At 37.9% G+C, this 25,478-nt stretch overlaps 1 protein-coding gene across 1 annotated transcript in view; it reads right to left on the bottom strand.

Moving 5' to 3' along the window:
• The window catches only part of LOC117296031 (sodium/calcium exchanger 3-like), a 66,596-nt gene extending 42,249 nt beyond the window's left edge, over nt 1-24,347 (bottom strand). The window contains exons 1-4 of the mRNA XM_033778880.1: nt 23,737-24,347; nt 16,536-17,302; nt 6,260-6,354; nt 669-716 (exon numbers count right to left, since the gene is read on the bottom strand). Coding sequence (XP_033634771.1) covers nt 669-716; nt 6,260-6,354; nt 16,536-17,279 — 887 coding nt within the window. The 5' untranslated portion in view covers nt 17,280-17,302; nt 23,737-24,347. The remainder of the gene's footprint in view (nt 1-668; nt 717-6,259; nt 6,355-16,535; nt 17,303-23,736) is intronic.
• Between the last annotated feature and the right edge of the window lie 1,131 nt (nt 24,348-25,478).

Here is a 25,478-nt window from a genome sequence, read left to right as displayed (position 1 = left end):
GTCTATTTGATTTATGTCATCCACACGGTTCAATGATTTGATTACTAATGTGTTTGGGGTGAAACTTTCTAAAAAGCAGTCTGTGATGTAACAGTATACAGTTATTAAGAAATTAAGTCAGTGTGATTTCTGCCCTCCTTAATTTTGCATAACTTGATTAATAATTTGTTCAGGTGACATGTCTAATTTAAGTTGTCTGTGGGGTAAAAAGTTACTGATGAAAATGTCGCTGTTGATCATCCCTATGTTTTCCTACGTACACGCACAAAAAGCCCCCCCCCCCCCTAAAAAAAGAAGTCTTGTTTTAAAGACTAATATGTCCTAGTACATAGAGGGCCCAATTCAACAGCGCTGCTTAACGATAAACAAGTTTTCGTGCTTACTGTAGCAGACAAACTTACTTAAGTGTAAGCGTATTTCACAGGTTAGCGAGAACATTAAGCGGCTAGCTCGAGCGTTCACCATGCATTTGCATTGTAGCGTCGTTAATTTCCATACAGTATAAGCACTGGAAGGTGGGCACGTCTTTACGGTTACTTGGCGGCGCTATGGAATGGAAACTCGCACAGTAAGCACAAAGTCGGCCGCTAAGCAGCTCTGTTAATTTGGGCCCTGATATACCATCATGAGAAACGTATGAGAAGTTGTCAAAAGGAAAGGATACTTACAGCATGTCATTTGTTCTCTCTTCTGCAACTGCTTTCAAGTTCATTTGACTGTTTGGGAAAGAAAACAAACACATAAAATTGTAATGTTGTGTGATGTTTTTTTTTAGTGATGAAGGACTCAAATAATTGCATTACGGAGACTCATTGGCGAATGAAGATTTCAAAGATGCAAAGTAACGCAGCATCACTCCAATAAATTGTGTTTAAAACACCCCCATTGTGCAATTCATAACCATACTCCATAAACGTTAATGCCATTGGACACTTTCGGTAAACAGTATTGTCCAAAGGCCCACACTTCGTTTATCACAACTTATATATAAAATAACAAACCTGTGAAAATTTAGGCTCAATCGATCATCGGAGTCGGGAGAAAATAACGGGAAAACCCACCCTTGTTTCTGCACGTTTCGCCGTGTCATGACATTGTGTTTAAAATAAATCCGTAATTCTCGATATCGAGAATTGATAATTGTTTTAATGTTTTTTCAAAAAGTAAAGCATTTCATGGAATAATATTTCAAGGGAAGTCTTTCACCATTACCTTTTGTAAACCCTGTAAGTTATTTGCAAATCTGTGAACTTTTATTTTTGTTTCTGTTCCGAAAATGTATGGCTTTAAAGCAATGTTTATACTTTGATAGAACCATGTAATCGTTGTTCAACTTGCAACCCTTGAGTAAACTTAAAATAAATAAATAAACATAATCTGTTGCTAATTCTACGACAGAAAGATCAACCAGCAAAATCCTTTCTGATGATTTCACAAATGTTTAACTTCAACTTGATAACCCATTTAATTGTTTATATTGTTAAGCTACACAATTAAAGAGAAAAGAGAAACATTTGTTTCTTCAAATAAAAACCCAAACAATTTTAATTGTGGATTTCCTTTCCGGGGAAAATAAAAGCAGGCTTTAAGACCGATGATAAGTTAACTGAATTAAGAAAGAACAAACCAAAAGACTGGTGGTAACTTAATTGAATTTAGATGGACACAAAGGGGAGATTTAATGGTCATTGGAGGAAATTTGATGGAATCGGGAGTTAATTCGTTTAAAAGGGAGGGACAAATAACGACAGAAAACAAGTAATGGTTTCTTTTGACAACAATGACCAAGGTTGCCAGGTTGAGGCCGCAGTCATATCTCGCTAAGAGGTTTCCTCAACGCTAGAAGTAGATCAAAGGGTACGATTTTTTGTCATCTACACAAATATTATTTATTTTTTTATTCTATTTTTTTACATTGGGAAGCATACAAATTTTTGAATTCAGAAAAATTTCCTAAACGTCTAACCTTGACAATTCGGTTTAACAAATTTTGACAGAAAAATCGTAAAATTACTCATGATTAAAAAACACAACAAAACACTGGGCTAAAAAAATACTCGGTGACTTAAAATGCATGTAAATCATTAATATCAGTATAGAGTTGAGGTCTTAGCTTGAAGATTTAGAGTTTTTGAAGTAGCTCTTTTGAATAATTCACAGTTTTAATTTGATGTCCTCGGACATACATAAATAAGAGGTTAAAAACACACGGCCATATTGCTTCGAGCGCTCTGATAAGGGCCCAATTTTATAAAGCCTGTAAGCACAACTTGTTAAAGCACAACCGAAATCATACTTAGCATCAAGATGGGTTACCAGCAAGAATACCATACAGTTATCATTGCTGCAACTGGTGCCCCATCTTGCTTGACAAAGCAATTTGATAAGCAGAATGTTCGGCTTAAAGACATTGGACACTATTGGTAATTGTCAAAGACCAGTCTTCTCACTTGGTGTATCTCAACATCGGCATAAAATAACAAACCTGTAGAAATTTGAGCTCGATTGGTTGTCGGAGTTGCGAGATAACCATGAAAGAAAGAAAGACACACTTGTCACACGAAGTTGTGTGCATTCAGATGCTTGATTTCGAGACCTCAAATTCTAAATCTGAGGTCTCGAAATCAAAAATCTTTCTCGAAAACTACGTCACTTCAGAGGGAGCCGTTTCTCACAATGTTATATACTATCAACCTCTCCCCATTACTCATTACCAAGTGAGGTGATATGCTGATAATTATTTTGAGTAATTACCAATATTATCCACTGCCTTTAACAGTTTATAAAGTTGGGCCGAAGTGGAATAATTTTCTCACAAGTAACTTTTTCCTTTTCCTGAAGACTTTCAGAGCATACTGATCAAAACGTTGAGTTGTCAATGGCCGGCTCTTTCCAGATCCAACACAGTTACTCAAAAGAGATGTACACGTTAACTGATTGACAAGTCCCAAAAAGTTCCGAATATAAATAGACAGAAATTCCCTCACATCTCACAGCGAATATTTGATGTCTAAAAGTCAACTCCTTGTGATAATGGGTGAACAATAAGACGTCGCAAACATGTTGTATTTTCACAGTAAATATCGCTTTGACTTCACATGTTTACTGTCTGGTTGCAAGTGGCGAGTGGAAGGCTGTGAAAAATGCTCTAATTAAGAGTGTGTGTCTGCCTCTGAAAAGACCATTTGCGTGGAAACCCAGCATGAGCATGGGCTTTCCATAATCATTGTGTCTGTGATAGAAGTCAGATAATATTATAGTCTCAATTGTCATTTCAACTGCCTTTAAGTTAGTTTGATAATTGCACATTGGACATTCACGTAGAGGTTTTTAAAGTGAATGTAAACTTTTCTATTTTCATTCACGTAAGTTTGTATAGCAAAACGTCTCACTTGCTATGTCGATATTGCACATTTACAGAGACTTGTGCAGCGAATTTCTGTTTTGTATTTCCGATATTGGACATTGGACATTCACATTCGCAGTACAACCTAAAAATGTACATTGTCAAACTAGCAAATAAGACATTCACTATACAAACATTATGTGAACGTACAATATCCAATATCGATGTCCAACAGGGTAGACATCACTGTACAAACCTATATTTAAATGTACAAAGTACAATATTGAACCAACTTTGCTGTCATGACACAATACAATACGTTTCATTGTGTATGCTGAAGACTCAAATCTCCACATTGACACATTATTATTATATCACATTTGTTTTCAAATATTTCGTATAGTACCGGACCCCCCCCCCCCCCTCCCCTTTTTGAAAGTAAATTTTTGCGATAATCAAACTTTAGTTAGAGAGCCTCTGAAATGTGCATGTAATGCCGTTACTGTGGCAACATGGTACGTAAACATCCTCATCAAATCAGATTGTTCACGGCACCACGGTGCACACTCCTGTGATATAAAATTTTAACAACATTGTACACTTGAATAGTGAAAAGCCATGGGGAGCCGCGAGAGTATCAGAAATTATTCGGTCACCATATCTCGTGAATCAACAGAAATGGAGACAGTATGGAGAGAGAGGAAAAACTGAAGAGAGAAGAAAAATGGGTCCATCATCACGTCTGAATGCCCACAAGCTGACAAAAAAGACACTTGACAATGAAAAGATACGTTACACAATGCTAAATATTCGCTACTTTCTTCAGATAAGGCCATTTCCTTCAAACAAACGGACCCATTTCTTTTGCTTCCATGGTCTCACTGGGTTTGTTCAGAACGGACACGCTAATGTGTGAGCTGAGGCTGGAACAATTGACACCATTGGTCCATTGTTCTCGCATTGTTCTCGCATGGCTGAGGTTTTTTTTTTTTTTTTTTTTTTTTTTTGTTCAATTCAGGAATCAAGTCGACGAATAAGGACTAGCTTCAATCAGGGTCTGGTTTAAAGTTAAAGGCACAGGGGTAGATTTCACAACGAGTTAAGACTAGTCTTATCTCGAGTTAGGACAAGTTATTCGTCTTAACGTAAGACTTAACTGGCCTTCAGTTTTTAATATCTCATAGGACCAGTCCTTAATTAGGACTAGTCCTAACTCTTTGTGAAATCGACGACTGGACACCTCTGGTAATTGGCAAAGACATGGGTCAGTTTCGTAGAGCTGCTTACAATATCAGCACAATAAAGTAGATAAGCACAACAAAATTATGATGAACAGAACAGGGTTCCAAGCCAAAATACCATATAACGTTGCGACTGGTATCCTGCTCATTTCTGCTAAGCAGAGCATTGTTAAGCAATATTTTTGGTCCCATCAGTATTCTCACTTAGTGTATCCCAACATTAGCATAAAACAACGAATCTGTGAAATTTTTGACTCAATTTGTCATCGAAGTTGCGAGAAAACAATGAAAGAAAAAACACCCATGTTGCACAAACTTTGTGTGCTTTCAGATACCTAAAAGGCTTCAGGCTTAAGATCTTTTAATACTTCAGTGAGAAATTACCTCTTTCTAAAAAACTACGTTACCTCAGATGGAGCCGTTTCTCACAATGTTTTATAACTGTCAACAGCTCGCTAACAAGTAAGTTTGTTATGCTAACAAGGATTCCCATAAATGTCATTATTTCAATCTACATAATGTACACCTCATGGTGAAAAAAAGACGAAAGTTTTGTTGGAGGAAACCCCAAGATAGTTGTTCTTGAAACAAAAAAAATAAAATAAAAAAATTCGGCATTGGGCCCTGAGTGGGGGGGGGCATATAGAGGAGTCCTAATTATCATTAATGACCTCCACTATAGTTTCAAAATAAATGCCTTGCGTGCACAGGAAAGAACAAAGCAATTATTTTTTTCTTCGAAGTTAATGTTTTTGTATAACTTCATCGTTCCATCATCCTGCAAACGAGCTCATTGATCTTGTTGCCATGGTATCAAATCTACAAACGTAATTAATGTTTCGTAGCAACTAAAAGCTGTAAACCATTTACTGTACTGACGTTGATGGTCAGTAAACTTTGTTGCCACCTCTCGAATCCCCCCCCCCCCCAAATAATTTGATGATGACGTCATCATCAGCAAACATGTCCCCGTGCAGAGGCATGATAGATGTAGGGGTAAAATATCCGAAAATTCATGAGAAATTAGACTTGGTTCTGCGAGCGTGGCGTGTTAAGCCTACTCAATAGCCAACACATCGTTGCCTGAAATTGCAGATTAAAGACACTGGACACTGTTGGTAATTGTCAAAGACAAGTCTTCTCACTTTGTGTATCTGGACATTATGCACAAATAACAAACCTGTGAAAGTTTGAGCTGAATTGGTCGTCAAAGTTGCGAAATAATAATGAAAGAAAAACCCTTGTCACGCGAAGTTGTGTGCTTTCAGATGCTTGATTCCGAGACCACAAAATCTAAATCTGAGGTCTCGAAATCAAATTCGTGGAAAATTACTTCTTTCTCGAAAACTACATTACTTCAGAGGGAACCGTTTCTCACAATAAACTATTAACCTCTCCCTAAGCAAAGTTTTATGCTGATAGTTAGTTTGAGTAATTACCAATAGTGTCCACTGCCTTTAACCTCCGTCAATTTGTCTATAATGAGATATTGCCAGCTCTACCAATCTTGTATACCCTATTTAGAAATGTAATATAATTTGTTTTTAAGACGGGGGGGTTGCCAAGAAAGAACTAAAGGCATTCATTGTTAAGACAAATCTAACTGCATGACGGATGCAATAACTGTCATTATTGTTTGGTTAGTATCTAATGACACTGTTTCCATGGTTACCTTGCTGTTCTTTCAGCCTCCAACGAGGCGAGCTGTGGAGACGGTCCATGGAACACAGAATGCTTTTTGACGTTTCCATTCACCACACGAATGTTCTGCAGAAAAAGGAAAGAAAGAAATTTTTGGTTATTTGATTGCAAATTTGAATGGTGTAGAAAATAGGAAGTAACTATACAGCGTAAACCTACGCATTATAACCATTTTGCAATCGCTGTTTTGGGGTCTGAAAAGAGTCGTTGTGGTCGTCTGTTTTATCCACAACACCCTTTGACCCTTTCCGAAACCACAGCTTTGGCTTTGGATTCGGCTCAGCCTGTATACATTGTTATGCGAAGGGCTTCAGAGGAGAGGACGGAGCCTGAAGCCAAATCCAAAGCTGGAGCCGTGGTTTCTTAAATGGCCCATGATGTTAAATTTGATTCCCTCTTACGTATCGATGTCACAACACCACTTGTGTTGATTCAAACACCCCAGTTACACCAAATGTTGTTACGTCACTGGTTCAGGAAAACACTTGTATAGCAACCTATATATTGGCAAGGCCTGGCACCCATGTGCCATACATTCATTCAGAATCGCTCTTCGTCTATTATCAAAAGTATAGGTAAAAGCTATCCCTGAACCGTGCAACATACCAACTGTATCTAGTTTGAGGAATGCAAACTAAATCAGTCAATTGCGACTGAGCAAGAAGATGTACTAGACATGATTAAAATCTAACTCACACAAGGCTTGATAAAATAAGAAATAAATAAGTTGTTGTGATCAACAACTCTGGAGTAATAACCAAAGGTACATCCTGCATTGAATGGACTTTTTTGAATTTTTTTTTTTGGGCTTAACGGATATTGACACAAGCAACATGTATAATACAAGCATCATTATCAGCTCTCTATACACTGAGTTGGTTTTCCAATAAATCTCCAACTTCAGAAAACCAACCATTCTATTTATAACGGTATCATTCAATCCATATTGACTGTATTTATGCACCGTTGTGTTTCAATATTTGCTTTGTCAACAGTCACTGATTACCGTATCTCAATTTCAGGTTTGTCAAACTGAGCCCACAAAAGTGACATGCATGATAAGATTGTTGCTTTCATTATGTTACCCACCAAAGTGACTATGATCTTTGGTTTTTGGCTCGTGTGTTTGTTATTTTATGGTTTTTTGCTTCTTCTTTTTTGTCTTTTGGGGGTGGGTACGAGTAAATTTGTTCATGTCTTCTAGTTTTCAATAAGCAAACAAACATATTGTTTAACATATGATCAAAACAAAAAGTTAAATCTGTGGAAGTGAAACAAGAACAAACAGTTTTGTCAAGGAAGTTGATCAAGCATCGTGCATTCAGAGTTAAGTTGTTTAATTAAGGGGGTCTTCCAATACTTAGTCCTACCCTTCGACAGAAGTTCAGGCTGTAATAACTTTTCTAATGAATATTACAACTGGTATAAACTTAAAAATTAGTGAGCTCAGATTTTGTTTTTTCGACAACCATTCCCATTTTTATGAAAACATGACATTGTCAAAGAACAGTATATAATACGTAATTGATGTGACCCAACATATTATACATAAATTATGTGTCACAGAGTCACGATAAAATGGCGAAAACCCCCTATGTACTTTTTTTTATGTTACCAAATATCGGGTTTGAACCTTGACTAGGCCTACATAATTGTTTTTATTAAAAACTACATCATTTTCAAGCGACAAAATATTCCGAGTACCATCTTTCGGAAATATTCCGATGACCATCTTTATGAGGACGGCTGTTTCATGTGAACTATTATCAAATCTATTAACGTTTTCTTTTCCAATCTTAACCATATTGTGCACACCCTTTTATCATAAAAAGGTTATGTACATTGGATATGTACACAATCTAAAACGTAACCAAGTGCAGTATCTCTCTGAAGTTTACTTTGGTGTCAAAAAGATACACCGATAAATCCGCAGGCGTGCAAAGCCTATTTTTCCCACAAAACATGTCCAGGATTTCATGAAATCGCAGGCCTGATACTTCACGGTGGCAACAAACGCGATTGCCTCCATGTCCCCTGGTCATTGCCTTGGTGCCCTTGAAATGCTCCAGTAGAAATGTAGAGTTTCCTCATAGGGTGCCCTTTACCAAGGAGAAAGTGCCTTGGTGCCCTTGCCCTTTCAAAAACTAAGCATACAGGCCTGAAATCGAGAAGGTATTGACTACGGGAAATGGGAACTCGACTGATAAGTAAAGCAGATGCTGTCTGAAGGTCTGACGAATGGAAGGATATAAATAATATGACATTCTCCAGTCTCTTGCAAATTATATTCTCAGAAACTAGGCAGCATAAATTTGCTAATAATTTGCTATGTTAGCATCTGATCATAAATTTGTCAGGTGCTGAGCATTATAGTAATCATGTATCAATGGATATGTATTTGTTTGTACTTGTTTTATGCCTCTGAAGAAGGTCCGGATTGGATCGAAAGCTAAGGCCATCTACCCTATTCATTATAATCATGTACCAACTAATATAGAGCTGTAACGCTACACAGCAAACAAAACAGTTCAGAAACTATGTTATAACATTGCTACTCTGCTATATTTCGATATTGAACAACGGGCATTCACATGGGTTTGTACAGCAAATGTCTTCTTTGCTGTTTCGATATAAAGAATTGACAAAGCTTTGTAAAGCTTTGTCTAACTATTCGACATTGGACATTCATGTTCACATACCTATGTGAATGTACAGTGTCCAATATCGAACTAGCAAAGTAGACATTTACTGTACAATATGTGAAAGTACAGTGTCCAGCTATCGAAATAGCAAAGTAGACATTCACTGTACAAACCTATGTGAAAGTACAGTGTCCAGCTATCGAAATAGCAAAGTAGACACTCACTGTAAACATAAATGCTCATTGTACAATATCAAACCAACTTTGCTGAAATAACAATTTATGCAACAATCTTTGTGGGTAATTTATTGATCAAGTATTCCTGTGTTAAGTATAGTGCTAATCATTCCTTTCATAGAGTTGAAATTACGCAACAAAGCAAATTACTTGAACCAAAAACAAAAAACTTGCAGAAACAGGCTACCATGTAATGTACAATGTTTGTGACTATTTGTTTGTCATCTCTATACCAATCCTGTAGAACATGCTTGACCAAACTCTCTATTGAAGAAAAAGGCTTTTCCCAGGGAATAAAAGGAGACAAGGTTGTCCTCTTTTCATCCTAAGCTTGTTCCTCATTATTTTCTTGAACGGCTCTAAGTGTCAAAACACCCCCGGGGCCTTACCAACCTAGAAGACGGGGGGTTGTGAATGAATGAAGTGGTTGCTAAACAGGACCTGAACTTATGTTCAACAAGACACAAGAAACAGTAACAACCTTTGATGGTTTGTTAACAATAAGGACATTAGGTCAGGGGAAATTGTCAAATTATTCCTAGTTGGTCTGGCTCATTGAGTGAGTAATTCCTTCATTTGCATTGACCCTTTCTTAAGACGGGGGGGGGGGTAGAGCTCTTGTACGATATACATGTACTCAGCAAGGCCTGATGAGGCATGTATTTCAAGTGGGCAATTGCGTATCCAATTAAATTAAAGAGGTTTTTGACTCGATGACCTCTCTATCAAATTAGCAATTCCCTTTTTATCAGTGAGCCCTATTTGATTCTTGGTCGATGATCTAACATAGAGCTACGGTCTTAAAGTTTGTAAAAGTTATACCCTCATATGGAGACATGTAGAGAATTTCAACATACCTCGTACACCAAGGGTGGATTTCACAAAAAGTTAAGACTGTCTTTCGTCAACAATTACTCATCCAAATTCTAGTCCTAATTTTTTACTGATTTGTTATTTTATGCATAATTTGTTGGGATACACCAAGTGAGAAGACTAGTTATTGACAAATCCAAAATGTGTCCATTATCTTTAAATAATGTCACAACAGACTAAACTGACTTTGTTTTTCACACGCTACTGTGTCTTAGTTCACAGCCGGGTGAGTTGGGAGTTGTTGCATGGATATCGTTAAGAAGGTGTCGGGATGTTTTTGATTCAGTCAATAGGACCTGTAGATATGGGTCATTTTTCAAGTGGGAAGCAACATACTATTAATAAAGGGAGATAACATTGAAGTGATTAGACTATAAGGTTATGGTTACATGGTGAACTTTTGGCTGAATGTTTAGTTTGAAGTAAAACTTTGTAAATGTTCATCTAATCGTCTGGCCTCGCGGAAGAAAACCTCATTATCTACTTGTAGTAAAAAAAATTGCTAGTAAGTTCACAACCATTAAACTACTTTAGTGCATATCATTTCATTCAAAGCCACAGTTAATAATAGTGAATGGTCAGACAGTAGGAGGGTTGACTGTGTACTGTGAGTCATTCCCCATATCATAATGTAGGCTCGCTTAGTTTAGCTATCATGCCAAACCACGGTGAGTATTGAATGGTCAAATGGTAGGAGGGTTGACTGTGCACTGTGCCGATGCATTCACCACACCATTATTGCCTGGCACAACAAAGTTTATATATCTATAAAATAAATAAAAACAGTGGATGACATCGAATGGTCAAAGGAGGGTTGACTGTGTACTGGGGAGCTGTGATAAATTATTTTAGTTATCATTAAAACAAAATACAATTGAATGACCAGGCAGCAATTTTGTTTTACAGAAAGACTCATGCAACCTTAGACTTGTGACCAAGTCGTTGAATGTTTGTCGCGATAATAGCATGATGGCTTTTTAACAAGTTCTCCTCACTCCCCCAGTACAAACTTTGAGCAACTTGTCCATAAGTCTACTGCAAATTATGTGTGCTAATAAAACAGGGATATTTTCAGATTACAAAACTTGTTAACAAAAAATATAATTACTTTCTTATCTCCCAAAAAGTAATGTAAGGACCTCCTCCCGAAACAATTCCATACAGTAAGCCATCTCATCTATTTTAGGCAAATCTTCTTTCTTCATGGCACGTCATTCTTGAAATCTAGTATTTTCTTGTACTTTCCAAACATTCGTCTGCAAAAACTGGCCATAGTGTTTTGTTCATCTACATGCTTCACTTTGGGAAAGCTATATCCCCAAACCATCAACACTAGCATCAAGATAATCGTATTGATAGAACTCGTGTGTGCAAATAGATTCATACACACCATAAAAAAGAGCCCCCAGTTATATTCAGATTTGAATATGCCATTCAGAAAGGAATGTACTTAGTCAAGAGCCCGAGTCCATTCATCACACACAAAGCGGGGCATCACTCTAAACATCTTAGTGTATAGAGTGATGTTCAGGCAGTAATTTGAATATGGATTGTAAAAGCCAACTGGTTACATAGCCAGGGTGGCGAGAGCGAACAATGGCTGACGTCGATCGATCCTAAAAGCTTCAGTATTGAACAGTATTCAAGGAAACCGTTACATACATAGCGTGTACCAATCGAAGCTCTTGGTCGGGCAACACATACAGCCGTGCTGTGTTTGCTCTACACATTAGCTTTGCAAATTGGCGATGGGTTTTTCCTCTCTCCTTTTTTTTTTAGCTGAGTAAGTATGAGAATTCCCACATGTGCTAAATGTCAATACCTCTGCCGCGGTATCATAGCATTAGATTAGTTTACTTAACAAAATTCAATATACGGGGGCACCTTGATAGCCATAAGGAATCGATATGAACAAGGAGGGTTTTCTGTTTTAGAATATCCCTTTAAAGTGCTTCATTGAACGATGAATTAACACCAATAATAACAACAAAAAGAACGACAACAACAAGAAGAATAACATAAAAACAACAACAACAGCAAATTTAGTTACTGTAATGTTTAATGAGGACTTTAAAGAGGACAAAACACAACTTTTTTTTAAAGAGCAAATTTAAAGTTCCTCTGGCTTTCAATACACAAAAAGAATTCACTTTAAGTGATTAAGTTTCATGTAAAATTGGGCAAACAAGCAAAACAACAACATCAACAAGAAAAACTGATGGTTCGCCAGGTATGTTGATTTACATAAATTTCAATTCTGGCACTTAAGGTGATTTAGGGTTCTCAAATATTTTGTTCATCTGAACTGTGGAGTAACCTTTTCAATTAGTTTGCTTTCAGATTGGATTTTTTATTTATTTTTATTTGACCAAAATCTTGTAGTATCGTGTCCCATACTTTATAAACATAATCTAATAATTTAGAACAATTATTAAACTGCAAGTCTCGCATTCCCAAGAGCTTCTAAACATGCTTCATTATTGCAACCCCGTACTTGACTAAGGTAAACAGAACTAACAAATCCCATCAATAACCTTTTGTTATTTTCTAATTGGGTATATAAACACATTTTTCTTTCATTGACAATGATCGAACGCATAAATACTGGTATATGACACTTGAAATGAAACGAAGTGAACAGATAATTAAACGGCACTGCAAAAACCGGGGTGTTAGAATTGACTCCATTGGTGTTGTCACTTGATATGGATACCAAAGAGGCAATCAACATTAACATCGTTTTGCTCTGCTTACGGTCGCAGAAAAATAATAATTCCGCTAATGGCCGTGAAGTAAGCCGTAAACGTTTGGTTGTAGGCTTTACGGAATTTGCCATGATGTGCGAGGACGAGGGACTAGAAACTTAGACTTAATTTGTCATCGAAGTTGCAAGAGAATAATAAAAAGAAAAAAAACACTCTTAGTGAACAAAATGTGACTGTGTGCTTTCAGATGCCTAAAAAAGACTTCAGGTCTGAAGTTTTTTAAATGTTTGCGTGAGAAATTACCTCTTTCTCAAATACTACATTACTTCAGAGGGAGCCGTTTCTCGCAATGTTTTATAATATCAATAGCTCTCCATTGCTCGTTACCAAGTAAGTTTTAAGGTAATAATTATTTTGAGTAATTACCGATAGTGTCCAGTGTATTTAATACACTATGCATGATGCGATGAATAACGGAGTGAGAATTTCAAAAAAGGATTGAAGAATGTACTCTTTACTGGAACGAACTCTCTCTTTTTTTTAGAAGCATACTTCTGTACTGTCCTGAAAATGTGGAGAGTGTCATATCAGATTAACGAAGTGCATGTTTGAGCAAGAAAATAATTCAGTAGTGACATTTGTCGATGATGTCTCGTGGAATTGATGTAGAGGTACATGCAAGATGTTTTCCCCTTACATCTAGCCTGAGGCCATGCTTCCTTCCTCAAATTGGTTCTTGACAAATTATGGAGAACGAATTGCATGATGCAATCAAAATAAGTCAAGCGTCTGGCTTTTAAAGGGTACTTTTTATACTTGACAAAACACAAAAGTCCACAGATTTGCATTTATCTTAAACGGTGTGAAGATAATGATGGTAGAAAGCTTCTGTTAGAATATTACTGGCAAAGGTGCTGCAGTTTTGGGAAATTGTTAAAGGAAAATTAACGGAAATAATGTTCGTCTCGGTGAGTCGAAAATTAACCTGGCATGTACACTGGATTTACACGACTCTCCTGAAAACATTGACGTGTGATTTTCACTTTGTTTCCCAAAAACTTGACGATTAACGAAGCTGAAACGTTTTATTGGTAAATTACATACATCTTCCTTCACACTGAGTAGGGATTAACGTTGGCCAAACTGTGTGAACGCATATACAACATTAGAATGCCTGACCCAATGATAACTTTTATTGGGGCCTACTGGCCCAAGTCCATCTGAATCATTCCCTTTGGCAATTGGAATAAAACTATTTGGGTTAATAGTGTGTTTTAGGTTTTTTTATGAGGGTGTTTTCTTCTTTGTGTTTGTGAAGTATTCAGTGGTCATCTTAGAGCTACTAATATGTCTTGTGTCTCTCAAATATGCTTACACATCTGTACCATCGCAACATGGTTACTTTTACAAAACGGATGTTCTCACAGTTAAGCAAATTGTAAGAGGCTAAGCGACACATAGAAGTTACACTGTGCCTTTAATTTTAATTAATGTTTAGTTTTACCCTCGAGTGAATTCTAATCATTATAATTCAATCGAATCCTAAATTAATTGGTTCTTTTTTTAATCATGAACATACCCGCCCCATGGGAGTGTGAAGAACGTAGCCATGCATTAAAAATGTAATTCTAGGGGAAGAGGTTTAATACAAATATTGAGTGTGAATAATTTACGATATATTTAAGATCGGGGTCTAAATTACAAAGAGCTGCCTTAAAGCAATCCCACAACATCAGTAAACAGTATTGTCCAAAGCCCACACTTCATATATCACAACTTATATATACAATAACAAACCTGTGTAAATTTAGGCTCAATCGGTCTTCGGAGTCGGGAGAAAATAATGGGAAAACCCACCCTTGTTTCCGCACGTTTCGCCGTGTAATGGCATGTGTTTAAAATAACTACGTTAATATGGATATCGAGAATTGGTAATTGTTTTAATGTTTTCTCAAAAAGTCAAGCATTTCATGGAATAATATTTCAAGGTAAGTCTTTCACCATTATCTTCTGTAAACCCAGTAAGTATTTGTAAATCTGTGAACTTTTAATTTGTGTTCTGTTCAGAAAGTGTCCAATGGGTTTAAATGCAAAGTGAAAACACTGGTCTTTGACAATTACCAAACGTTCGCTATGATAAGACATCAAATAAGACCATATTTGACACCATCTTAACCTGACAGGTTGTAGAGGAGTATATATATACGCCAGGTTGACAGCCCAGTCTTGGAAATATGATAGAAGACGCGTAACATTAGAAGGCAGTCCAAATGTTGGGTTTACTATCCGGAATAATTTGGTTTAATATCTCGAAATATTGGGTATAATATCTGGTAATATTGGGTTTATTTCCTCTGGTCATATTTTGTTTAATATCCGGAAATCTGAAACGCTAATGCAACCTGCTCTCCACTGAGACGTCGAGACGTCCTGAAAGCCAGAACCATTAAAAGCACTTGACTCGTTTTGCTAAATGTCAAATTTTGTCAAAGACCGGTATTCTCACTTGGTGCATCCCAACATATGCAAAAAAAAAAAACTTGTGTGCACTCCATTGGTCATCAAATTTACAAGAGAATAACGAAAGAAATACACCCTTTTCGCACAAATTGTGTGCTTTCGGATGCCTAAAAATGACTTCGGGGCTGAAGTCTTTCATTGTATAAGTGAGAAATTACCTCTTTCTCAAAAAACAACGCTACTTCAGAAAGAGCCGTTTCTCACACTGTTTTATACCATCAACCTCTCCATTGCTCGTTACCAAGTAAGTTTGTATGCTGGCAATTATTTTGAGTGGTTTTACCAATAGTGTCCAGTGCCTTTAATATCTGGAAACATGGGTTTAATATCCGGCAATACGAACAACACTAATGCATCCTGCTCTCTGCTTAGAAACGACAACTGAATGCCTGTGCAATTAAGGGATGACAGAAGACATTGTTTATGGGACACTGATCATCCTTTTCGTATCAACCGTTCATCCGACTTGGGAGCCAACAAACCGGATTTTAAATATTTTGCATTCAATGCGGAAACTTCTGTTTACAGCAAGTTATTAAGATTCCTGTTTTGGTGTAAGTTTCTGTGGAGAGAGCTTGATACTTGTATAGTATATTTTCGGTAGCATTCTTGATTGGGACTAGAACCAGCGACCCCCGCATTTTAGATGTACTAAAAAAAAGGATCTGAAAACTTGTTTAGATCGAGCTTTTGACCATGACATGAATCCCTACTCAATATGAATGATATGTTATATAATTAACCTGTAGAAGTTCCAGCAAAACTGTTGGGGTATTTTCGGTAGCATGCTTGAGTAGGATTTGAACCACCGACCCCGCTTTTTTGAAGCAGACGTCGTAAAGGGTTTTGGCGACTCTTTTGATCAGGTTTTGACCATGACATCAATCCCTTCTCAAAATGAATGATATGAAATATAATTTACCTGTAGAAGTTTCAGCTTGGGGTATTTTCGGTAGCATGCTTGTGTGGGTATGGAACCACCGACCATGCATTTTAGAGCAGATGTCTGAACTATCAGATAACGTGTTTACAATAGTAGCTAAACGTTTGTGTGCTGAGAAGCAGTTGTAGTAAAGCATCTTGCTCAAGGACACACGTGTCATGACCGGGATTCGAACCCACACTCCGAGGACTTAATCACCAGAATTTGAATTCGATGCTCTAAACCACTCAGACATGACACTGTATAGAGTAAAGATATACTAAAAATAGTATTACTTATTTTTTACGAGAACAATAAAAGTTTGTTTTAAATGAGTTTCCTGTCTTACCATTTGACTCCCAGTTTGCGGTTCCACTCCTCGCACTTTGGTTCTTTTAATCCACCAGCCGTTGTCCTGGCAGTACGCCGTCAGGACCAGCAACGGACAGAACAACAGCGTGACCCAGGCCTCCCAGATCTCCACTTGGGCCGGCGAGTTCCACAAGACAACAAACAGAATCCATACGTAGGCAAATATTGACCAGAAGGCAGTCACCATGAACACTCCGAATTCCTTGATGGTCTTTACCTCTGGCGAAGGCACACACACGATACATATCGCTGTAATAATGATAAGGTTAAAGGCGGCACTGCCGATGATCGTGAACGTGCCCAGGCTGTCCTCGACAACCTCGTTGCGAATCTTATGCAGATTCTGCATCGTCCCCACGACGTTCAGGAGGATCTCGGGGGCGCTGCTCCCTAACGCCATCAGGGTCAAATTAGCCACTGTCTCGTTCCAGACGAGCACCTCCTTCTCTATGTGCTTTTTGCTCTCCGAGTCCCACTTTAAGATTTTCCGCTTCTTGCTCGTGATCACCTCTATACTGCACATGAAGATGTCGCTCACGATGGCGATTCCAACGAATATGTACAACATCGTGATGATGTAGAGAAGTCCTCGGAGCCACGTTGCCCAGAGGTTCTCGGCTGGGAGTAGCATCCAGCTCTCGCATGCCGAGTAGTTGTTCTTGAGGTACTCTATCACGTAGCCCCTGGAATAGTTCACTTGGTACGGTACACCCTCCCACATGGTGGACTCCTCCTTTCCCCTGCCTGTATTGAAGAAAGTTTTTAGAAACAAATGTTAAAAACCACAAGGGAAATTTACTGGGTAAATTTGATACTAATTGATTTTAGGTTGAACAAATTAAAATGATTCGAGTGGAACTCGAACCAACGACCTCTAAAAAAAAACTGCTGTTGCTCTACCAACTAAGCTATCTAGCCCTATCTTCACAATAACGTTTGTTCGGGGTGCCAGTCAGAAGCCGTACAACCGTTAACTGCCGTGTAGCCAGGGAAGCGGCAGCCAGTGGATCACCTTATAATGGGATGTAACTTTTTATTTCAGAAGTCAAATATTGTATAAACATTTCTTTGTTCAGCCCCAAAACAAAATTCTAGAAATAAGAGAAAAACGGTTTGAGATCAAAGAAAAAGCCCTACTAAATACAAACTCTGCTTAAAGACATTGGACACTGTTGGTAATTGTCAAAGAACAGTCTTCTAACTTGGTGTAACTCGACATTATGCATAAAATAACAAACCAGTGAAAAAGTTAGCTCGATTGGTCGTCGAAGTTGCGAGATAACTAGGAAAGAAAAGAAGACATAAGCCTTGTCACATGAAGTTGTGTGCTTTCAGATGCTTGATTTTGAGACCTCAAATTCTAAATCTGAGGTCTCGAAATCAAACTCGTGGAAAATTACTTCTTTCTCGAAAACTACATCACTTCAGAGTGAGCCGTTTTTCACAATGTTTTATACTATCAACCTCTCCCCATTACTCGTTATCAAATGAGGTTTTATGCTGATAATTATTTTGAAAAAATTACCAATAGTGTCCACTGCCTTTAAGTTAAGCACAAAAGTAGTCAAGCACAACACAATAATGCTCATCAGATTACGGTTACCAGCCAAAATACCATATCACATGTACCATTTGTGACAATCTTTTCGAAAAGGCATGATATCTGCCAAAGTAAAAAATTCAAAAAAAAAATTATTCTTCTTTACTTCTGAGGTAACTTTGCATGAAAGTCAAAATATCAAATAGTTAAATTTTAACTTAAACTCATCGCTTCATATGGGGAAAGCTCAAAATTTATTTCCACACAACAAATATTGAAATAATTATGAAGAAAATGAAACCTATCGCCATAAAACTGGTGGATGGGTCAATTTATTTAAGGTCACCCAAAACCCATCCCCGCTGTCGTATACCCAGTAACCCAGACATTTATTACATCGAGTTACCGCTTCCAGACAATCGAGAAAATGTCACTGTTCCCTTGATGGATAGAGGGGAAATTGAGTAATTCAGATTGAATGGAATGTTGTAATATAAAGGCTGTTTACGTCCAGAAATCCATTAATGGCATCATTAACTTCAGGAGTGGTGCCGCCCGCTGCTTCACAATTTTAATGCATTTTGAAATTATGTTTTTGTTGGTTTTTTACTCGGAATAAAATTGATGATTATTATGAGTTTTTTTCCCCCTTCATGTTTTCAATTTGGATGAACCTAAATTAGCTTGCTTGGAACGAGCCAACAGATCTGAAATTTTGACGACTGAATTTTACTGTTCTTTTTTTTGTGTCTTCTTGTATCACTACACACGAGTCTGTGTAAAGGTTCCGTAAGCAAAACCAAACAAAACAAAATGAAATGCAGCAACAACAACAAACAACAAACAAATTGCCAAAAAAAAAACAAGAGCCAAACAATCATTTCAGTTGTAATATTAAGATGATTATGTTCCGTTAGTATTTTTTTCCACAATATAATTTTTTTTATTTTTGAAACAAGAAACACGTCTTAATCAGAAAGTGAAAATGAAGGTAATTACAAGAGAAGGTTTGACCGGTACTTCACGGAGGCAACGGGCGATTGCCTCCATTGCCTTGGTGCCCTTGAAATGCTTCAATGTAGTAACCAAACATTTTTTCTCGGTGCCTTTCACAAAGAAAAACAAAAGTGCCATGGTGCCCTAGCCCTTTTAAAAACGAAGCAAACCGGATTGTAAATGTACACAGTACAATCAGCAGTTATACTTTCAATTATCTAATTATGAAACATTTATGTCGCGGTAAATGATGGCACGAAACACAAATATTATTTTACCGTTTAGGCAATGGTTACCTAGAGCAAATGGTATTCATTTTAATAATCAATAGCTCCGTAAATGGCAGATCTATTTTGCAGTGAGGTAAGCCCCGCTCCCCCTTCTCAATCTTTCTCATTTTCCACTTTCTACTCTGAGGTGAAGATAATCATTCAGGACAAGTTATTTCCCATAGGTGTAGTCTCCCGATTTGCCAGTAAATAAACACCGGAAAACAAGTTGTTCCTTTATTTGAACTCGTACGTGTGGCCTCACAAATCCTGATCTACTCCGTGGCAGTAGAATCAACAGCAGGACACGTTCTTATTTGAACTTGGCGGTCACTCGAGTCCAAGTCTACATGTATTTCGCAGCAGTAAAATAAACAGTACTACAAGTTCTCTCACAATGACAATCTACACATCTATAGGATGTGAGGCATTGCATGGTGAGATATTTGCCAGGTAGAGTTTGTTCTTGGAGAACTGTCTTTCTTCGGGAGACTTCTCAGAACTTTCTGAAAAAGAACAGTCCTGCTCTTTACCTGGGCGGAAGGTAGGTGTCAATTGGCTGGGACTACTACTTTAGCGTATGGGGTCGTAATTTACTGCACTCCCGCGGAGTCAGTTCTTGGATTGGTCTTAACGTTTCGACTAGCTTGCTCTAGTCATTATCAAGAGACTAAAGAGAGAAGAGGGAAGTGGAGTCAGTTCTTCGATTGGTCTCAACGTTTCGACTAGCTTGCTCTAGTCATTATCAAGAGACTGAAGAGAGAAGAGGGAAGTGGAGTCAGTTCTTCGATTGGTCTCAACGTTTCGACTAGCTTGCTCTAGTCATTATCAAGAGACTGAAGAGAGAAGAGGGAAGTGGAGTCAGTTCTTCGATTGGTCTCAACGTTTCGACTAGCTTGCTCTAGTCATCATCAAGAGACTGAAGAGAGGAATAGGGAAGTGGTGTCAGTTCTTGGATTGGTCTCAACGTTTCGACTAGCTTGCTCTAGTCATCATCAAGAGACTGAAGAGAGAAGAGGGAAGTGGAGTCAGTTCTTGGATTGGTCTCAACGTTTCGACTTGCTTGCTCTAGTCATTATCAAGAGACTGAAGAGAGAAGAGGGAAGTGGAGTCAGTTCTTGGATTGGTCTCAACATTTCGACTAGCTTGCTCTAGTCATGGTCAGGAGACTGAGATAGAGAGAAGTGGGCTTATTTATCCACACATCCAAGTAGATAAAATCACGCGGACTACAAACCTGTTTTATTCTGGAAGTTATTTCGTTCAAAATGCAGTTTTAAAATGTGTTAGAAAAAAAACTGTTTTTAGCCAAGGAAATTGTGTAATTTGGATGTTGGCATGTCAGTATCCCAACATGACAAAGAGCCTCTATTTTTGAGTGGCTTCTCATATAGCGAGAATATCCGCCACTCAGTGGCGCCCAAGACACAGTATTTTCCTGCAAGGTGTGGGACTGTACTCCTTTTACATAATAAAGCACCATGTAATGGTTTCCAAGGTGTTGTGGCGCAATATGATTAAACCGGATCGACATTTCAAGAATGCCTGAATCGTTTCTTAGAAACAGCTGAATTTGTTTTGTTTTTTTAGCGAACTTTATATTCCCGGTTGGACTTTCCATCAGTCGTCCAATGGGGATGAAGGCGCAGATAAAAATATTTCCAATCCTCGCGCCCCTTTTTTTATTTTTATTTTTATTTTTATTTTTTATTACGGCGTGTTTCCTTTGCGTTGATTTCCATCCCATGGCTTGCAGTGCATGTTTTGATCTTCTTAAACATTATTATAATGGTATTTAAAAAAATGTATGTAGCTTCTTTTTCCCCAAACTTTGGATTACGAATGTGAAACTTTCCTTATGCTTTTATCGCATTTTTTTTATTTGACATGTTGACAGTTTATCAGTTAAACATTCTTAACGCTTCTTTTTTTCCCAAACACGCGGGTTTTTATGAATGTGAAACTGTCCTTACTCGTAATGCAATTTTTATTTAACATTTTGATATTGTCATCAATAAAGTAGTGCATGCAGAGTATGTATTTTAATGTATTCTGATCTGATCTTGTGTTAATTTTGCCTTTCCCTTCAACGATATGCTAATGTAATTAAAACATATTGCACTTCCTTGTTTGACAAAACAGATGGGTTTGTATGAATGTAAAACTGTCCTTGCTTTTTATTGCATTTTGCTATTAATTTAACATGCTGATATTTCATCAGTAAAATATTGCAGTAAAATGTCTGTATTTTATGTATTTCTCATCAGTGCTGTATTTTATTGTGTTACTTCTCCCTTCCCCTCGACGCGACGGCCCCTGTTCAAGTCTGAATATTTAATTTCTGATAATGGACATCCCAGTTTGGACTCTATATAGCTGTGGGAATTCACCACAAACACAATACATTTACCCTGTTTCCGCTTTGACCTCATATTATTTTTTAATTTGTAACTCGGTGGTCACGGGCTTCGTGCGCGCTTAATTATTATGACAGGATGAAAACGCTCGAAATCGCTGCGCCATCAGCCGCCATTAAATTTCACTCGCCATCAATCAAAACGCCATCGTGGCGGCAAACGGTGGAAGAAAGTGTTCTAGGCCAACTCTTATACACATCAACAATTTTATTGTTTTGTTTTCTATGAACAATTACATGAAAAATTATTGATAAAACAATTGAGGCGAGTACAAGGTGCGCGGCATAATTTGGAAATAACTAGATATAGGTTTATCATCAAATTATTAACGAGGAATGAGGACAAAACCAAGGACTGCCAACAACTTGTTCCCGCAGTTGCATTAACCCGTGTGTTTAATAACTAAGGTCTGAAATTTAATGTGGATCGATTCTAAGTCAGAAGTGTCACCTCTAAATAGCCTAAACTTATTTGTCTTGTCATTATTAAAGGGAAGTCAGGTTGGTTCGTTAGTTGCTGTCCCTGCCCTTCACCTATGTGGACCCCGGTTCGATTCACGGACCGGAGCCTTGCATGTGGATGTGGGTTTCCAGTCCCTGACTGACTGCGTGGGTTTCTATGGGTTTTCCTCCCTAGTTTTAAAACTGCAGTTTCTTCGTCGTCTTCTCAACAAGAAACATTTGGTGTGATATTTCCATCAAGATGCTTTGCCGACTTGTAATTAAGATTCAGATATAATTGAACAAGCTCATGACTAACAGGGGAGGTTTAAAGGCAGTGGACACTATTGGTAGTTAGTCAAAATAATTATTAGCATAAAACCTTACATGGTAACGAGTAACGGGGAGAGGTTGATGTTTAAAAAAACATTGTGAGAAACGGCTCCATCTGAAGTGACGTAGTTTCGAGAAAGAAGTAATTTTCCACGAAATTGATTTCGAGACCTCAAGTTTAGAATTTGAGGTCTCGAAATCAAGCATCTGAAAGCACACAACTTCGTGTGACAAGGATATTTTTTCTTTCATTATTATCTCGCAATTTCGACGGCCGATTGAGCTCAAATTTTCACAGGTTGGTTATTTTATGTATATGTTGAGATACACCAAGTGAAAAGACTGGTCTTTGACAATTACCAATAGTGTCCACTGTCTTTAAACAAGAACCGCAAAGTTGATAATGTCAAATTGAACCCGAACTCTACTGACGATGTGAATATAACGGTCTAAACAAATTTCGATGTAGAGCATGTGAATATAACGGTTCTATGCAAATCTCCATGAAGAACATGCGCTTGCGTCCAGTACAAAACGTACACTGCAAAAACTTGGCGCTAAATTGTTTCTTCCTGGTATCTGTATGCGACAACACCAACATGGTGTTATTTATCCCCATTACTATATCGTTGGTGAAATTAACACCGTGATGGTGTTGTTACATAAAGCTGCCGAGAGAATCAATTTAACACCCCAGTTTTTGCAGTGTGTACTTCTCTTCAGTCTGACGTTGTCGAAAACTTAATACATCACACGTGAATTACCCACCGGAAAGACAATTTTTCCCCATGATGCTAAATCTAGCCTATACTTACTCGGCAGCCAATTTTATTTCTTCAAGCCGTCAGCGCACGGCTTAAATTAAATTGCCAATAACTCGACCCTTGGGTGTTGAAAAAAACCGGCAGCGACTCAAAGGTGTTCGATAAGAGCATAAGAACATCTTGACCTTGTGTTATACTTAAACCATCCTCTAAGTCCAACAAAATCCCAGTAAAATTAATACTGAATACTGTGTATCGCCCACACACAAATAACTGTAATTTTTTAGATAAAAAAGACAATGTTAATTAAAGTCAACGGACATGTCAATAAGTTTGACCAGGTCGATCCTCCGATCGTGTTCCCTTGAACAATTTCCCTTTACATGTAGGAAAACCAAATATTTGTATTTGAAGCTCACCTGGTAAGAATATTATGAAGACTTGCTTCCAATTTTTACGGTAATTTAACCTGAGACATCATTGTTACCATTAGACCGCTGTTAATTTCCCGTCCCCGTATCTTTATAGATTCCAGGGCGATTGTCTGCTATCATCAGCATGCGGTTGGTCTATGGCGGTAAACTGCCATGCAGTACGTAGTCGTTGTATAATCACCGAGACCAAACGAGTTGTCTCTGCCGTCCTTCCGACGCGTTAAACCCACAACTTCTTCACCCTTTCCTTGGCTAAATCCATCAGCTGTGAGATTGGTGTATACCAGAGGATTGTTTTATAAATTTCCTTTGATAAGCAGCGGTTTTTGTGACGAAAATCTTTCACGCGAATATATCACTGTCCATTTCCAGTCGCCTTCTGTCTTTAAGACTCTGTAGCTGGTCTGCGTGCGTGTATTTACATTCTTACAACCATAGCAAAACGTAAATCCCTTTTTTTTTTACCGCCAACAATAGACAGTTCCTTTTGAGGGGGCACAAACAAGAAGAGATGGTCGCTGTGTACTGTATTGGAAAATTGATCCCAGAGACGAGCCACGACAATGCGAACCAGGCGATCCAGCTATACTATAGCTGCGGAACTGTGTTGTGTATTGTGCGCTCGTGGCGTATGTGTGGCTAGGCGAACAGAATTGTAATCGGTAGGCACTCGGTGGTTGTGCCGTACGCCGTCCGCGGTTGTTAGGGATGACGTCATAGGGGATTAAGTATAGGCCGGGAGATGATCAGGGGGCGCAAACTCAAAGGTCCGGGACTTAACTTGGAGTGCTTTGAAGATTCATGTACAGGGAAACCCTCTCTCCCTCCCCTTTACCAACTAACCGCAAAAAAAGACAACAATCTTCAAGCCACTTGTTTTCAATATGTTATTGAGAAGGAATTGCGTTAATTTTTCAAAGGGTGATTTAATGATGAGGGTTGGACATGATTGATACTTTTTAAATGGCGCTAACAATTGTCACGCATATTTCTCCATAACCGAGAAAATTTCTTTAAAATATTATAAACCACAAAGGAAACTAACTGAGTAATGTGTTTTAATGATTCGGGGTTGAACAAAGCAAATTGATTAGAGTGGGACTCGAACCAATGACCTCCGCATTAACGTGCCGGCACTCTAACAATCTATTATAAAAAACAAACCACAGATTTTGAAAACAACAAATGGTAAGGAGACAAAATGTAAACTTATAGAAACTTTAATACTCAATAATGGGCAGCGCAGTATACTTTGTTTGTGAAATTGTGCATTTTTGAGTTGCGTTGCGTTATCAATCTGAAGTAACAAACGATGGACGAATCAGTTGATTCAACAGTTCCACTTTTGTTCATCAAATGGACACGAACAATCAAAAATGTTATCCATGATTGTGGCTGTGCACACAAATACTAAAAAGGAAAGTATCAATATAATCGAAAACAAATTAATTTCCATCCACATCCATTATTTACAATAAACGGTCGTGGGTTCAAATCCCACCGAGTGATGCGGTGAGTATTTTTCACAGAGCTCGAACTACTAAGCATACAGTGCTTACACATATCAGTGTATGTAAACCCAAAATTGATATTCCATATCCCCGATGCAAATTTTCACCTATTAAATAACCGCATCATCATCTGACCAAAGTATGAAATGTTTATCGAATGAATAGAATATCCTATAGTTTCTGTTGGAGAAATCTTTATTTTACCGGTTTTTTTTT

Source organism: Asterias rubens, chromosome 10 (genome assembly GCF_902459465.1).
Source record: "Asterias rubens chromosome 10, eAstRub1.3, whole genome shotgun sequence".
Taxonomy (NCBI): Eukaryota; Metazoa; Echinodermata; class Asteroidea; order Forcipulatida; family Asteriidae; genus Asterias; species Asterias rubens.
This window is presented reverse-complemented; position numbering and strand designations above follow the sequence as displayed.